The sequence below is a fragment of the Phocoena sinus genome, chromosome 2 (genome assembly GCF_008692025.1).
Source record: "Phocoena sinus isolate mPhoSin1 chromosome 2, mPhoSin1.pri, whole genome shotgun sequence".
NCBI lineage: Eukaryota > Metazoa > Chordata > Mammalia > Artiodactyla > Phocoenidae > Phocoena > Phocoena sinus.
The window spans coordinates 13,129,189-13,146,819 of record NC_045764.1 but is presented as its reverse complement, the minus strand read 5'-3'; the positions used below and the strand labels follow the sequence as shown (position 1 = coordinate 13,146,819).

General features: G+C 40.6%; 1 protein-coding gene across 2 annotated transcripts in view; it reads left to right on the top strand.

Moving 5' to 3' along the window:
- SPAG6 (sperm associated antigen 6) overlaps positions 1 to 17,631 on the top strand; it is a 75,926-nt gene that overhangs the window by 23,045 nt on the left and 35,250 nt on the right. For both annotated transcript variants that reach the window (XM_032623498.1, XM_032623497.1), the window contains exons 4-6: positions 120 to 303; positions 15,066 to 15,271; positions 16,161 to 16,334. In XM_032623498.1, coding sequence (XP_032479389.1) covers positions 120 to 303; positions 15,066 to 15,271; positions 16,161 to 16,334 — 564 coding nt within the window. The remainder of the gene's footprint in view (positions 1 to 119; positions 304 to 15,065; positions 15,272 to 16,160; positions 16,335 to 17,631) is intronic.

Here is a 17,631-nt window from a genome sequence, read left to right as displayed (position 1 = left end):
TTATTTATTTTTTGAGCTTTTTTTTTTTTTTAATATATCAATGTCATTTTAATGTTGGTTTTGGTCTATTTTAACTTTTAGCTCAATTCACTTTGAGTTTTGTCTATTTATCCTTGTAGCGTTTTTACAAGAAAGCAGCTGCTTTTGTGTTACGAGCAGTTGGTAAACATTCTCCCCAACTAGCTCAGGCGATAGTGGATTGTGGAGCACTGGATACGCTGGTGATATGCTTGGAAGATTTTGACCCTGGAGTCAAAGAGGCTGCAGCCTGGGCACTTGGCTATATTGCAAGACATAATGCAGGTAATGGGCCTTATTATAAAATAGGATTGTTAAAGTTTAGATTAATTAGGTAAATCTGGTTTTGCTTAGTAAACCATAGGTATGCGAGGTCTTTTTTTTTTAATTTTTAATTTTTGGCTGCATTGGGTCTTTGGTGTGGTGCACGGGCTTTCTCTAGTTGTGGCGAGCGGGAGCTACTCTTCATTGTGGTGCTCGGGCTTCTCATCGCGGTGGCTTCTCTTGTTGCGGAGCATGGGCTCTAGAGCACAGGCTCAGTAGTTGTGGCTCGTGGGCTCTAGGGCTCTAGAGTGCAGGCTCAGTAGTGGTGGCGCACAGGCTTAGTTGCTCCGCGCCATGTGGGATCTTCCCGGACCAGGGCTCGAACCCGTGTCCCCTGCATTGGCAGGAAGATTCCCAACCACTGTGCCACCAGGGAAGTCCCAGATATGACGTCTTAATGATATTTCTATACATTATGGGAGATGAGTTTCAAATGATGGCCAAGTTGTTTGGATCACAAATTCACCAAAAAACCGATACATTTCAGTCTTTGTGTTAGTTAGCAAAAGAAAAATTTGAAGACAGAAAGGGAATCAGGGGGATGTGGGGAGAATAAGATATTGATTAGATTCAAGGACCTTGGTAAATCGGTTCCGTTACAAAATTGTTTGAGTTTGTCACCCCTCAGGGGACATTGGGTCTTCACTCTCGCTTATGGTAGGGTGTTCCAAGCCAGCCAGGAGCCATGTTGTATGAGTGAATATTGTTGAAAAGATATGGATGTGGTAACTTGCTAGAACATATTTGTATTCAGCCTATAATCGTCAGGAAGGAGGAGAAAGAGAAGGAGCACCTTTTCTTATAAACTGAGCTCAATGAAGCCATCAAGAAGGGGCCAGGGGCTTCCCTGGTGGCGCAGTGGTTGAGAGTCCGCCTGCCAGTGCAGGGGACACGGGTTCGTGCCCCGGTCCGGGAAGATCCCACGTGCCGCGGAGCGGCTGGGCCCGTGAGCCATGGCCGCTGAGCCTGCACGTCTGGAGCCTGTGCTCCGCAACGGGAGAGGCCACAACAGTGAAAGGCCCGCGTACCTCAAAAAAAAAAAAAAAAAAAAAGAAAAAGAAGGGGCCTGGGCCTCTTGTGTGAAGGTTGTGCTGACACACCTGCTCAGTAAAAAATACATAGGGAACAAAATTGCTCCCACTACTTTACAGAAGTTGCTAAATAGTATGAACAAATAACACAAGAAAATAACAGTTTTAAGACAAACGTATGTAAAAGTGTAAACTTTGCTGGTAATCAAAGAACTGCGTATTAAAACATCAGTGAAAGTATCTTTTCCTACCTATTATTATTTGGGGGGAAAAAAGAGTAAAGCAGAAATATAACCAAGTGGTTAAGAGCATTGTGACCTTAGGACAGGATCTGAGTTTGAGTCCAAGTTCTACTCCTTAGTTGCTGTGTAACCTTGGACACGGCTTTTAAACTTTTTGAAACTTAACTTCTTCATCTGCAAGAGAGGAAGTACTACTTCAGAGATTTGTCGTGAGGATGATGAGATAGACCAATGCTTGGCACATGGTAAGTAATCAATAAATGCAAAGTATGAATACTGTATTAATACTGAAGGTTTGAGAGGGCATGATGATGTTTCTGTCCACTGATGGAGGCACTCCAGATTGTATAAACTTGTGCAAAGGCATTTGGCAAAACTGATCTAAGCCATGAAAGAGTTCACGGTTACTCTAGAAAGCCTGATTTGGGAATTCTTCCTAAGGAAAGAATCCCACAGAACGAAGAAGCTGCATTCATGCAAATGTTATTGTAGTATTATTTCTAATATCAAAACCCCTCAAATATTTGGCAGGAATTTAGTGGTTAAATTATAGTAATTTACTTAATGGAATCTCACTCAACAAATGAAAGGTAATTATGAATCCTACATGATAACATGGAAAAGTGATGATAATGTGAAAAAAAAGACAAAATTGCACATTACAATTATAATAATATAAAAATAAATATGTGGACGTAGATTACAAGGACGTACATGTTTGTGCTACTAGGGTGATAGAATTAAGGATGTTTTTAATTTGTTTTCCAGATTTTTCAGTGTGTGTGCATGTATAAAATAATAGCTACCGTTTATCAAGTAATTACCGTGTGCCTGGCTCTGTGCAGTATGCTTTAGGATATTATCTCATTTTGGCTACAGATACACTTAGGGCAGGTATTACTCTTGCTGTTAAAAAGAGGAAGAAAGTGGAACTTAGGATACCTGAAGTCATGTTAACGGTGGAACTAAAATTTGAGTCTAAATCTGTCTTGACTCCAAAACCATATGTCAACCCCTGTACCATACAGTTTCTTTAAGTACTCCTTGAAAGAGTTTTGAAGAAGAAACTCAAAACAGAAACAGGAAGTGGCTGTCCCATGGTTATGTTTAATTTTTTTTTTTTTTTAAGTTATTTATTTTATTTATTTTTGGCTGTGTTTGTTCTTCATTGCTGCGCATGGGCTTTCTCTAGTTGTGGCGAGCGGGGGCTATTCTTGGCTGTGGTGCGCGGGCACTATTCATTGCGGTGCGCTGGCTTCTCATTGTGGTGGCTTCTATTGTTGTGGAGCGCAGGCTCTAGGTGCGTGGGCTCTAGTAGTTGTGGCACACAGGCTCAGTAGTTGCAGCCCGCGGGCTGTAGAGCACAGGCTCAGTGGTTGTGGCGCACGGGCCTAGCTGCTCTGTGGCATGTGGGATCTTCCCAGACCAGGGCTCGAACCTGTGTCTGCTGCATTGGCAGGCGGATTCTTAAGCACCACGCCACCAGGGAAGTCCTTTAATTTGGTTTTTAAGTGATGACACTATTGGAGACAAAATAATAAAATGATATAAAAGTAAATTGAGAAAGAAAACCATTGTTTTGCTTAGAATGATTCAGAATTGGTATATGAAAATTATTTCTTTAATATCTGGATTTTGGTTTTCCAAGTAGCTTCACCTTAGGACTATTGTTTAACACTTGTTGATTGAGAAAACTAAAGCAATGTTTTAAATTAGAAGCTGGTTATCATGGGGGAAACTACATGAGTATATTTAGTATTTTTTTTTTTTTTTTTTACTGTCAGAGGACTTTACGGCAAACAGATTGTAACATGAGTATTTTAGAGAGTGGTGCAAAAGGGCTTTGAGGACAACCATGCAGATACGCTCTGAGGCAGGTGCCCATAAGTAACCTTTCCATACCTCCCTTTTGTTGAACCTGAGGCTAAATGATTATAGTTCATAAATAGGCTCTGTCTTTGGGATTCTATTCCAATTTTTGGCTATAATCTCGCTCCCACATGGAATTCCCAGTGTAATTTCAATATTTCACAGTAGTTAGGGGCTTGGGACCCAGAAGCTCCCAGAAGAGATTACTGCATAGATTTCTCAGAAGGAAAGGGAATTGTTCTCTAGTAAGCAGTAAGTCATCATTCACATCCTGAATATCAGTGAAAATAGAAGATTTACCTCCAAATAACCTGATTTCTTTCTTGGTGATCTCTTAAAAATGGAATATATTGAGATTAAAGGGATTCATTCAGTGTTTTCTTCTGGGTATTCGTGGTAAGTTGTTTGATTAGATAGTTTAAGAAATATAAACCTTAAAGGAGGTGCAAAAAAAAAATGTACCTTTAAGCACAATAAGAAAGGAACCTTTAAGGAAAAATGTTTGTGTATAGGAAACAAAAATAAAGTAAGCATACAATTAGTAGAAGAGGGAAATCTATGGGCATCATCTGACTTTTCCTTATTTGAAAAATGCAATTTCTAAAAGTTACTTCTATGTATAGATTTTAAAGCATTTTACAGATAACCAAGGGAAACTGGGGGCTATCCACCAGAAATGGTGGTGGTGGTGGTTTTAACTTGGGGCAAATGGTCTCATTAAATGTCCACGCTTGACTCAGCAGGTACGGAATACAATTGATAATATGTACCTCTTACTCGGAAGATAAATAAGCTACTTCTTTCTACTCTGGGCTCCTTAATAAAGGTTGAGGTAGAATTCTTCTCAGACTGGTTGTCCCTCTTCCTCCATCTTGCTACATTCTCCCACTCAGCAGAATTATTCTGGTTACATTTTTACCTAATCGGTGTCAAATCTCTCACTCTTTCCGAGGACTGATCTTACTTTTGGAGCTACAGGGGGCGAGGCAGGAGGAGTGGTGGGCTCTGCAGCCTCGGTGCTCCCACCGGTAGGGCCCAGGCGGGGGCTTCCTCGCGCTCAGGGCCCTCCTTCCTCGCTCCGCCTGGCAGCCTGGCTCTGGCCTTGCGCCTGTCAGTGGCACAGCAGCTTCGTGGAGGAGCGCCGCCAGCGAACTTGTGCGCGGCATGTGGCAGTCATCAGAGTACTTGGGACAGAGGTGAGAGCAGCGGCCTGGCCGCAGCCTGAGGAAGGAGGGGCCACGTAAGTGTTTTGTAGGAAAGATCTTCCATATTTGGGCTGAAAACTACGTTTTCAGTGTTTGTTTAGGAGCTTTAGCTAAAAATTCTGTCTCGTAAACTTTGCCTCCTGTAAACCTTTGCTGTCTCAGAATAAACTTTGGCTGTTCTCAGTCCTGGCAAAGAGGAATACGTTTGATTAGGTGTTCTAAGACATTTTAATTATTAACACATTATATATATATATATATATATATATATATAATATTAACATATAGGTGAGGAAACTGAAATAGAGAGGTTAAACGATTTATGCTGGTCAGACAGCCATTTATGGCAGAACTGCTTGGCAATTACTCAGAACCCTTCAGAGAGTCTTCCTTTTTATAATGTGAGAAAGGCAAGTGTATGAAAGCTCATCGTTCTTCATTTTAAGCTCCTTGTAGTATCTGGCAGCCTTGCCAGATACCTCTGTTTTTAATCCCTGATGACTGGTTTCCACATGTGTGACTATTCTTTCTCTCAGGGATATCATTTATATCCTAAATCAAGTGAGAGATTTCCCTTCCAGCTCAGTAGCAGTCAGGAGAGGAGATAGCTGCAGCCACAGATGAACAGGGCTTGCAGGAATTGGCTCATTCTCATACTACAGAAACGTCGAGTAGATTACAACCCGTTTACCAAATAGATACTGTAAGAAAGAAATCCAGACAGAGCTGGCTGGCCTGATTCTTTTCTATGTCGTATGTCAGTAGTTGCAGTATGCAGGCTCAGCAGTTGTGGCACGTAGGCTCCAGGGCCACAGGCTTCAGTAGTTACGGCTTGCGGGCTAGAGTGTAGGCTCAGTAGTTGTGGCGCATGGGCTTAGTTGCTACGCAGCATGTGGGATCTTCCCGGACCAGGGCTCGAACCCGTGTCCCCTGCATTGGCAGGTGGATTCTTAACCACTGCGCCACAAGGGAATTCCCTAGAAAATTTTAAATTATACACGTGGCTCACATCCCATCTCACAGCACTGATTTAGAGCTCCTGTGCCTGCACTCTGTGTTTTGTGTGTGTGTGGGGGGGGGGTTTGTTGTTGTTAAAAGGCAATGTAGTGGTGATGCTGTGGTCTCAAAAAGTCACACTTAATATTCATGTTTATTAATCAGTATAACTGAGCAGTACATGTGTAGTAAGTTAAGGAATATGGAACTAAACTTACCATTTGGGGAGAAGTAAATGATGAGTCAACTTCGAGCAATCACTTACCGATGTAAGGGCTGAAATGTACTTTATAAGTGGCCAAACTACCAGGCTCGCACATTGTTGATGGGGCCACATACTGATAATCCCCTTTGGAAAACAATATTGCAGTCATATTAGGTTGACCTTATGAAATTACCTATATTTGATTGGTTTTGACTTAACAAAAACAGCAGTTTCATGTGGTTTAATCTAAAAATATCAAGAACCTCAAAAAATGTCAACATTCTTCCCCTCAGGACCTTCACCTCTGTGCCTCTATCTTAAGTAAACACATACACGCACACACATATGTGTGAATGTGTGTATGTTTGTGTAACCTGTAGAGTATATTTGTATCAGTGCTTAGGACCCGTGGTAGCCAGCCTCCCAAATGCCCCTCAGAGATCCCATGTCCTGGCATTCTCACCCTTGTACAGTCCCCTCCCACATCGTACCAGGATTGGTCTGTGTTACCACCAGAATGCTACAGAAGTGATGGTCTGTCACTTCTGAGAGTAGGTGACCAGCTCTGCAGGATCGAGGCTTCTGTTGTGGGGTTCTCTCATCACTGATTCTGAGGGAAGCCAGGTGCTGTGACATGAGGACACACTCAGGCAGCCTGTAGAAAGGCCCATGTCATGAGGAGCTAAGGTCTTCGACAACCAGCAAGAAACCGGAGCTTCCTACAGCTACACTAGTGAGCTTGGAAGCAGATCCTACCCCAGTTGTGCCTTCAGATGACTGCATCCCCAGCAGACAGTGTGACAGCAACTTCATGAGAAACTCCAAGCCTGAACCCCCCAGCTAGGCTGCTCGTGGATTCCTGACCCACAGAAAATATGAGATAAGGAATGATGCTTTAAGCTGCTGAGTTTGGGTCATTTTGTATGTAGCAATGGATAACTAATAAATAAACGTAATCTTAATGCACAAAGAAGTTCACTGTACTGAACTTAAGAATGGCAAAGCCCCAAAGCAAACAAAACAATTAAGTGTCCTGAGTAGCTGGGGTGGGGGGGAGAGGTTAAATAAATTATGGAATATTTACTCAGTGGGATATCATGCAGTTATTAACAGTGTTGGGCTGGCTCATCCTCAGCAATAAAAGTGGACAGTGGCTTCCCTGGTGGCGCAGTGGTTGAGAGTCCACCTGCCAATACAGGGGACATGGGTTCGTGCCCCGGTCCGGGAGGATCCCACATGCCGCGGAGTGGCTGGGCCCGTGAGCCATGGCCGCTGAACCTGCGCGTCCGGAGACTGTGCTCCACAATGGGAGAGGCCACAGCAGTGAGAGACCCGCGTACCGCAAAAAAAAAAAAAAAAAAAGTCAGTGCTTCTAAAAAAAAAAAAAAAAGTGGACAGTTGAGGCCCACAGGTAGCTTCATTAACCACCCAGAGGTGGTCACCCCGAGAGCTGCTGACCGGGGACCACTTGTATAAAAACATCCTGTAAACTTTCTCACCATCCAGTGCTTCGTTTCTGTTTCCTCTGTCCTTTGTGTGTTCTTGTAGAGAATTCCACTGGGGCACTGCTAACCCTTTACTGTTTAGCCTCCTCCGTCAGCCTGAGCTCCTCGAAGGCAGGGACTTGCCTAAAACTGGGCTGGAACAAAGAACAAATGCCAGTGAAGTTCGAAAGTTTGAATAATAAAATCTGCATTTGCCATCTAAGGATTTTTTTTTCCCCCCAGCAGAATGCAGATTGTAGGTGGAATGAAACTACGATTGTTGCAATATTATATAAAGCAAGTAGAAATGAATGGAAACATGTCTAGATACAAAAAGTGTATTTTGTAAAAGCTGATTCCAAGTAATTTATTATTTTCTTCATACAAGAGCACTCCAGACCCTCTCTGTAACTTTGCCTTTTCAATTCAGCTTAGTCTCAGCTGTTGAGTAAAGTATAAAACTAAAAGCTGCTAAAATCAGGGTTTTAAAAATGGCTTTGTATCTTATGCTACCTATGATCTTCCAAGGCCGTACCCAACTCTACCACTTCCCACCTTCTCTTTCTCTCGTCTCCACTTCTTGACTTTTCCTTTCCGTATTTTGAAGCTGTTTTTTATACTTGAGCCTTGTGTAAGTGCGCCAACCATCCAGCTGATTGTAATTTCTTACTAAGGCCCCGTTAACTCCAAATCAATGGCTTATTTGACTCACTTGACTTTTTAAAGAAGCTAGAATTACTTAACCTTCAAAGCATATGTATGTATGTGTGTTAACATCTCTCAGACACTCAATCCATAAGTAAGGATTAGACCGATGGCTCTGGAGATGGGGTGGAAAGAGGTGGCGTGGAGATAATGGGTAGGAAAAATGACATTTGTGGGAGCGGGGGATAAATAAAAATCATACATTAGATTTTTTCATAATAATATGCAAATTCCCGCCACCTTTTCTCACTCCAACATGCGATTGGAGATATCAGTTTCTCAGCTCAGAATTATAGCTCTAGTGAGCCATCGTTACCTATAGAAGGATATTGCCTCTCTCAGATGTGTTGGTGTAGAATAAAGGTTTTTTGGTAGCTGGCTTCCATGCCTTCCTCTTCCTAGTCACATCCCTGTGCAGTCTCCGCCCACGTTGCACCAATGAAATATAGCAGAAGTGATGGCATGTCACTTCTGAGGTTAGATTATAAAAGACTATGGCTTTTGTCTTGGGTTCTCTCCTCTGGATCACTCACTCTGGGGGAAGCCTCATCATGAGCTACCTATGAAAGAGCCCAGAAATGGGGAGGAATTGATGCCTTCTTCCAACTCCCGTGGGTACGCTGGGAAGAAGATCCTGTAGACCCAATGTATCCCGGTCAAGCCTCAGATAACTGCAGCCCTGGTTACTGCTGATGGCTTGATTGCAGCCTAGTGAGAGGTCACAGCCTGAACCATCCAGCTGAGCCTCTCCCAGATTCCTGATGTACAGAAACTGTAAGATTATAAACGTTTCCTGTTTTAAGCAGCTAAGTTTGGTGTGGCAGTAGGTAACTAAACCAGTTGTAAACAGCTGGGTTAGACAAATTTCTAGACAAATTTCTTCCACTTTAAAAGCGACATTCCTAAAATCATACTGGCGTATGGTATATAAACCAGTTTTGGCGATTACACCTCCATATTTGTTTTTACTGTAATTTCATGAAAAATTTGGTTGAATGGGATGATTATATAACATAAGATTGACATCGTAAGTGATAGCCAAATCTTAAATGTATTTTTTAACCCGTTTTATTTCACAAAGGTTTTGAAGTGATACAGCTGTGTTTTACAGCCAGATGCAAAACCAGCCTTTTTTTTTTTTTTTTTTTTTTTTTTTTTTTTGCGGTACGCGGGCCTCTCACTGCCGCGGCCCCTCCCATCGCGGAGCACAGGCTCCGGACGCGCAGGCCCAGCGGCCATGGCTCACAGGCCCAGCCGCTCCGCCACACGCGGGATCCCCCCAGACCGGGGCACGAACCCACGTCCCCCACATCGGCAGGCGGACTCCCAACCACTGCGCCACCAGGGAAGCCCCAGCCTATCTTTAAGAAATAGGGCCACCTAAATGCAAAGAAATGATGATTCATAACTTTATTTTATTTTTAATGATAAAATAGAATAGAAATTTTTGTAGGGCTTAAAACCAGTGAGTTAAAAGCAGTGTTTGGAAAACGAAATTAAAAAGCAATAAAGTTAAAAGGAATTAGAGTTTTTTTTTGTGTGTTTTGTTTTTTGATTCGCGGGCCTCTCACTGTTGTGGCCTCTCCCGTTGTGGAGCTCAGGCTCAGCGGCCATGGCTCACGGGCCCAGCTGCTCCGCGGCATGTGGGATCTTCCCGGACCGGGGCACGAACCCGTGTCCCCTGCATCGGCAGGTGGACTCTCAACCACTGCGCCACCAGGAAAGCCCTGGAATTAGAGTTTTTGAGGTGTTTGATTTGCCTAGTTATTTTTGAATTAGTATGCTAAATATATATATTATATATATAATATATTTATATATATAATATATATGTTTTATATATATAATATATTATATATATATTTTTTTTCTTCCTTTTTTTCCTTTCGGAGAACCTCTTCATTTTGAGTCCTTTTTATGAGTTCTCATGATGGATCACTTAATTTTGCTCACATTCTTCCCTCTTACATCTCCATTATGAGCAGAAAAATTAGTGGAGTATCATAATATATGTTTAGATTAATCCTTTTTTTGAAGTCCAATTTTTAGGTTTTCATCAATTTCTTGGAATTCACCTCTGAATTTTCTTATGTAATCACTATAGTGGTTCTTCCTTTATGACTCTAGAGTGTGTCTTCAAGAATCAAATGTAGAAAGAATGTCACCTTTCTACATCCAGAAAGTCCCCACAGCTCGTTTTAGAAGGTGTAAGGTTTAAGCCTAGGGTTGTAAAATGATAGATGTGTTTTATTTAGCCTGCACTGTGTTGTCTTACACAGTGTGTTTTTAAGTTTCCAACACTTAAAAACCAGGCAGTTTCACATCAAAAATCAGATGTGTGGCTTCTCTTGAAAAATCCAAGCATCTGACAACGGTTGCCTGTATTCCTGTGTGGCCGCGCTGGGCTGAAGTTGAGTAATTGCTGCTCCTTGTAGCTGGTGCATATAGTCTTGCAGTTTACTGTGCTTCCCACTCAGTTATTTTTCTTACACCTGCTGGCTTCACTTATTTTAATTACTTGCCTGGGCCCTGTGTTTACCACTCCTGATCTAAACAAACCACTAGCCATAACAATTAAGAGGAGGGGTTAAGGCCATTGTGAGCACTGTTAAAATAAAGCAAAATCACTTTTGCCTGACGCACCTAGTTTTACGTGTTACAGCCGTGCCTGTTATATGCTGATGGACTTTCCTTTCTGTGCTCTTCCCTTCTGGTCAACATAAAGTCATCCCTTAATATTCCATTCGTCCAGCTTTAGATACTAGTAATTTTATGAATGTTGTTGATCTTAAATGTCCTCCCTTTTATCTGTGTCTCCTTTTGTTTTAAAAATTAAATCTAAAGTTGTACTGAGCTTGTTATGGTCCGATAGAGGTGGCTGCCTCAGTTCCTTCACTCAGCAGTGAGGTATTCAGGAGGCCAAAGAGAACTAGCTATTTCTTTACTGAAAACAGCTGACCATCAGATTTGCGGACTGTATACCAGTTGTCTACATGCATGCAATCAATGGCTTTAATTATTATTTATGAATAAGGAAGGTGCTATTGTATAGTTTTATTTCTACTGACAATTTGAAGTTTAAAAAATTGTTAAAAATGAATAAGCCTTAACATTTAAAAAAATGTAACATTTTAACTGTAATAAAGGCATGAATTAAGATGAGGGAAAGTGTGAAAAAGTAAATGGATAATATTTCTAGTATATATTAGTAATTCTTCAAAGAATAATTATGCATTCTTTCCTAATACTTTGTTTCAAGGAGACATATTCCCACCATTTCTAAAAATAAGAAACTTTCTTCCATAGTGAGAAATAAGCTAAAGTGTTTATTTTTCTTTAGAATAGTAATGTTAGTATAGTTAGCCACTGCAATAGCTATATGTGTGGTCAAAGGACATGTTCATATTTCTTTTATTTTTTAAAAACAATCACATTGAAGAAAATTTGTCAAATAGAGAAGAAAATATATCACCAATAGTACCATCAACCCCATCTAAATCTTGTTAGTATGTTAGTATAACATAAAGCCTTCTTTCTCTGATTTTTTTTTTTGCATAACTACTTCTAATTTTGCTGGTTACCTAACAGTATATGATTATGGCACATGTTCTTGCATAAAAGAAGATGTAGTTTTAAATAATTTGTTTTTTGAAGATTCATTTAAAATTTAAAATGAGGTTAAGGAAAAAAATGAGGTTAAGATATTTTCAGGCACTGAAGATAAATTAATTGGCTCTTTTTTTCTTGATCAAACCTTTTATGAGCATCTGTACATATCAATCTTTGATTTCCTAAGTTTAATAATTAATTAAACAACCCAGACTCATTTCCAAATTAGAGTTAAAAAAGAATTCTTTGAGATTTCTCCTATAGGGAGTAACTTTTAAGTGTACCAGATTTTTGTATGTGTTTTGGTTACTACCAATTTTTTTAGAGTGGAAAAGTAGAGAGAAGAAGAAAAGGGGAGCAGGAAGGAGGATGGGAAGCACTGCCTGAAACGGCACCCCATGTGTGTTTCCCCAAACTCTCCATGCACCCAACTCCCAGCTCCACTCTGTGCTGTGGTCTGTTCACATATTTACCCTGAGCAGAGTCTGCTAGAACAGAACAACGTTTTTACTCTATTCTGCTTCCCCAAGATCTAGCCAAGTTTCTAGCACATAGTAAGCACGTAATGAACACTCAGTGACCAGAAAGGAGAGGAAAATAAGTATATACACCAAGCCTGAGAGAGGACAGAATTGTATCAATATGTTTGGGGCTGTAAGTTACAGAATATCAGCTACAGGTGGCTTAAGCAATGAGGACATTTTTTTATTTCGCATGACACAAAGTGAAGAGTCAGGGCAGTTCCAAGGTTGGTTATGCAGCTGAACAGTGTCTTGGAGGACCCAGATGTTTTTCATTTTTGTACTCGGCCATCCTCAGCGTATTGGCAATTTCTTCTGTTATAGTTGCAAGATGGCTGTAGGAGTTCCAGATGTCATTTGCAGGCAGATGTGCCCATGTCCAGCAAAGAAGAGGCGGTGTTTCCTCTTGTGTATTTCTGTTTATTACAGAGGAAAACCTCTCAGAGATGCTTCTAGCTGGCTTCTGCGCAGGTCCCATTCACCAGGATTGATTCACAAGCCCACGCCCTGACCGACAAAGGCTATGGGGTAGATGTCAACAGCGACTGGCACAGAAATACCAGAGGAAGCAACGGTAGGGAAGAGGAGAAGGATATACCACAGGAAAAAGAGTAGTGGCAGAGGCAGGATGAAATAGCCTGTGGAATGTGTAATATAGTATGGTGTGCATTATTTAGGTCTATTATACTCTTACCTTTATATACACTGTCTTATACCCAGTATATGAATGAAAGTGGTAGAACAGTATCATTTATGAATTACAATGTGTGCCACCCAAGAACAGAGCTGGGTTTTGTAGGACCATATAAATTGGAGATGTCAGGTATATGAAACTGCAAGTACAAAATTGCTAGGCCCCATCCAGGTCCCTGGAAGCTTCATTACCTTCAGGCAAACCTTTCTTTGGTACCCTCCCCAGCCTTCCCCTCGTTTAGCATCACTGATCCAGAAAGAATGGAAAACAGCTTTGGATGGGAATGGGTAACAAGTCAGAAGAACTGAGTTTGCTTTATTATTAACATTATAGAGTTCAGGAAAAGGAGGATACGGTACTCAGTTACTCAAGGAAAGAATAAAATGTATGGGAATTACAAAGATGATAAATTTTTTTAAAAAGAACTTTGTTTTTATTAATAGTTTTATTAACTATTTATTAATAGTTTATTAACTTTCAAAAAACTTATTTATTTTATATTTTTGGCTGCATTGGGTCTTTGTTGCTGTGTGCGGGCTTTCTCTAGTTGTGGAGAGCGGGGGCTACTCTTCGAAGGCTTCGCGTTGCGCGGGCTTCTCATTCTGGTGGCTTCTCTTGTTGCGGAGCACAGGCTCTAGAGCACAGGCTCAGTAGTTGTGGCGCACAGGCTTAGTTGCTCCGCGGCATTTGGGATCTTCCTGGACCAGGGCTCGAACCCGTGTCCCCTGAATTGGCAGGCAGATTCTTAACCACTGTGCCACCAGGGAAGCCCATATTAACTGTTTTTTAAACAGTTGTTTACTGCAGATTCTTTACTCTTAGAAACTGTATAAAAGTGAAAATACATAAATAGGTGAACTTCCCATTGTATTTCATATTTCACACTTGGGTTTTTTAATTGAAACGTATTTGCTAATCAGTGTAGTGTTAATTTGTAGAAGTGTGTCATCTGCACCCGTGTTGAATGAGTCTGACACATGATAACCTTCCATTAATACTTGTTTAATGAAAGAATGAATGAATCGTTTATGCAAGATCGGGACTTTTAAGATAATTATAATAATTGAAGGAAAACAAGTGTTGGACACTAACCTGTGTTTTCTAACATTATTTCCTTTTAGAAAATGTGATATTACCAATCTTTTGAAAAATTAAAGACTGTATTTTCTTTAAAGACTAAGAGATATGCTGAATTGATAGCTTGACTATTAAGATATAAATTGCCAAGGCGCTATAAATCTGAGAAAATGAGAGCATAATTTGAAAGGAAGAGATTATAGAAATGGGTATATGTGATTCAGCAAGAAAGGCCATGAGTACAATGAGAGTAGAATCTGTAACTATGCACTGTTTTATGCTTCTCAACAGACAGTTTTTACACGTATATTATATGGGTCTGCCTGCTTGTCTCCTGTTCTCTATAATTTTAAAATGTGTTATTTTTTATAGCTGTTATTTTTGGGCACACAAGTGAATCAACATGTATATACAAAAGATACTGTTTCTGACATGTAAAATGCTTAAGATAAATTTATTTCTTTATCTTACATTAACATTTATATATATTAAAGCCTGTTCAGTTGTAGTTCTCATTTTTGAAAGTGTTTTTATATGTACAATGAAAATACACCTTTTAATATTGTACAAAGTTTTAAAAAAAATCTTTTAAAAGTACAATAAGATGAAAGGAATTTAAAAATCGACATTATTGGCACAAGATTCATGTTAATGTTTACTCATGTAAATAGCACAAAATACTGCCTAATTAGTGTGGTTGGTAAATTTTTGGTACTTTAATTTTCTCTGTTATTGTAAACCATGCATAAAATGCTTGCCTATTGAGAAGTGCAGAATTGTCAGAGCTTAAACAGCTGACATCTGCTTACTCTCTTAAAAAAAAAAAAAGAATAGGAAGCCATTTCAGCTTAATCTACCTCAAATGTGTTCATGTAAATGGAGGTCCATCTATTGACCTGTATTCTTTTCAGCTCAGGATTGGTCCACATGGTTCATGAAACCAGGAAGCCTGATTAGAAATGCAGATGTCGAGACAGTGAAGTACACCGTCCCCTTTTCCCTTTGCTGTATCTGTCAGGGTGAAAAGTGGCTTGTACAAGGGTCAGTCACCCATACTCACTTAATTACTTTTCTTGGACCCACAGAGCTGTCACAAGCTGTGGTGGACGTGGGAGCCATTCCTCTTTTAGTGCTCTGTATCCAAGAGCCAGAAATTGCTTTGAAAAGGATTGCTGCTTCGGCCCTCAGTGATATTGCAAAGCATTCTCCAGAGTTGGCACAGACAGTGGTGGACGCAGGAGCAATTGCTCACTTAGCCCAGATGATCCTGAACCCTGATGCTAAGTTGAAGGTAGTTAAAAATAAAGAAACAAACAATCCAGGATTCCGATAATCTAAGAAGATGGAAATGTGTGCAGATTAATATTATACATTTTTAAATAATTAGTAAATTATCATGGAAAACAGATATGAATATATTGTGTATTTGGTCCTTTAATATGTGAAAACTGTGCTGTAAGGATTAGACAATAAAGATGTGACTGGGAAAAAGTATGTGCAATGCTGAAAACTAGAAGTAGCATCAGAATTAATACTAATAATTAAAGTAAGGAATCACGTAATGATTAAATCTCAGGGTTAGAAGGGACCTAAAGGTTTTCTAGCCCATTGTTATATTTAAGTTTCCTGTAAAAATTGCCATATTTATATTAGTCTTTTTTATAGCTTTCTAAAATCTAATTTTCAGTTGATAGTCACCAATTATACTTTTATATTCTAATAGTTATATTCTGTAAGATTTAAAAATTGTTAATATTAATTAAGCAATGTAAAGTTTTTACAAATGATATTGGCAATATCCCAAAATGTTAGTTCTACTTGATTGTTACTGTACTACATTACTGTGTTTATCATCAATTAACAATTTAAGTATTGTGTAATTAAGAAATAGTATTCATCCCAGGGTTATATTCTTTGACCAGCCTCAGTTGATAAGAGATTTAAATAGTCAATAGTGTGAACTAAGATGTTTAACTTGGAAATTAGGGAATTTAAGAAATTGACTATTTAGGTATAAGAAGACTAGGATGTGAATGCCTCGAGACTCCTAGATGATGTTGGACGTGTCATTGTTTTCTCCTCTTTATAAAGGAATTTGAGTGTGTGCGAAGCTGTTTCAATTATGTCTGAACTCCACAGTGGAGTCTGTGTAACATTCGGGTTTGGTTTTTGCTCAACAGCGTCAGGTCCTTTCAGCTCTCAGTCAGATTGCGAAACATTCTGTGGATCTAGCAGAAATGGTGGTTGAAGCAGAGATTTTTCCAGCTGTACTTACCTGTCTGAAGGACAAAGATGAATACGTGAAGAAAAATGCTTCCACTTTAATTAGAGAGATTGCAAAACATACACCTGAGGTAAAACAAGGGAAAAAAAAACCAGCTTCAAAATACAACAGTATGGGGCTTCCCTGGTGGCGCAGTGGTTGAGAGTCCACCTGCCGATGCAGGGAACATGGGTTCGTGCCCCGGTCCGGGAAGATCCCACATGCCGCGGAGCGGCTGGGCCCGTGAGCCATGGCCGCTGAGCCTGCGTGTCCGGAGCCTGTGCTCCACAACAGGAGAGGCCGCAACAGTGAGAGGCCTGCGTACCGAAAAAGAAAAACAAAACAAAACAAAACAAACCAACAGTATGCAGTTAGTTTTTAAGTAAAACGTCAATTTGTTCACAGGGCTCAGGGACAGTGTCACATGTTCTGAGGGTTTCTCATCCTCAGCACTGTTGACATTTTGGACCAGATCATTCTTTGTTGTGAGGGGCTGTCCTGTATACACTGTAGGATGGATGTTTAGCAGCATCCCTGGCCTCTGCCCACTGGATGCCAGTAGCACCCCTCCCCCAAGTTGTGACGAGCAAAAATGTCCCCACATATTACTAAATGTTTCCTAGGGGACAAGAGTGCCCCCACTTGAGAACCACTGGATTATATCAATGGAGTTTGAGTCTGAAATCTGAGGTTTTAATCATTTTCTGCTTTCCGTTTCTAGATTGTAGGGACCGTGGACCTTTGTTGTCCTGTCACTCTAGGTCAGCGGGGCGTAGTGAGAGATGGTGCCCTTCCAGGTTGGGAGAGACCATCAGGCCCCCTGACCTGGCGTAACTGCTCTAACAGCTGCTCTTGCACAGTGGTTCCTGCTCTGAGGTGTGAGGTGGGAAAGGAATAGAGACGAAGCGAACCTGGGTAGATTCTGAAGTTATGTCTTTTTCTGTGTATATTTTCGCTAATCAGTTTCATTTCACTAAACTTTTAAGTCTTTATTCCTTTTTTTAAAAAAAAATTTATTTATTTGGATGCACCAGGTCTTAGTGGCAGCACACAGGATCTTCGTTGTGGCGTGGGGGATCTTTAGTTGCAGCACATGGGATCTAGTTCCCTGACCAGGGATTGAACCCGGGCCCCCTGCATTGGGAGCTCGGAGTCGTAGCCACTGGACCACCAGGGAAGTCCCAAGTCCTCATTCATTATTTCACCCAACATCTTTATCTGGTTGAGATTGTTCAAGACGGGAGTGCAGTCAGCTAGAGATCATTGCTAGCAAAGGAAGGATAATGGGGCTAGACTATTTCAATTCTGATCTCACCTTTCAGCATTCAGTGATTAATCCAATTCTTACTCACGCCTTGTGATGGGGGGTTTCAGCAGTTAGCTAGTTA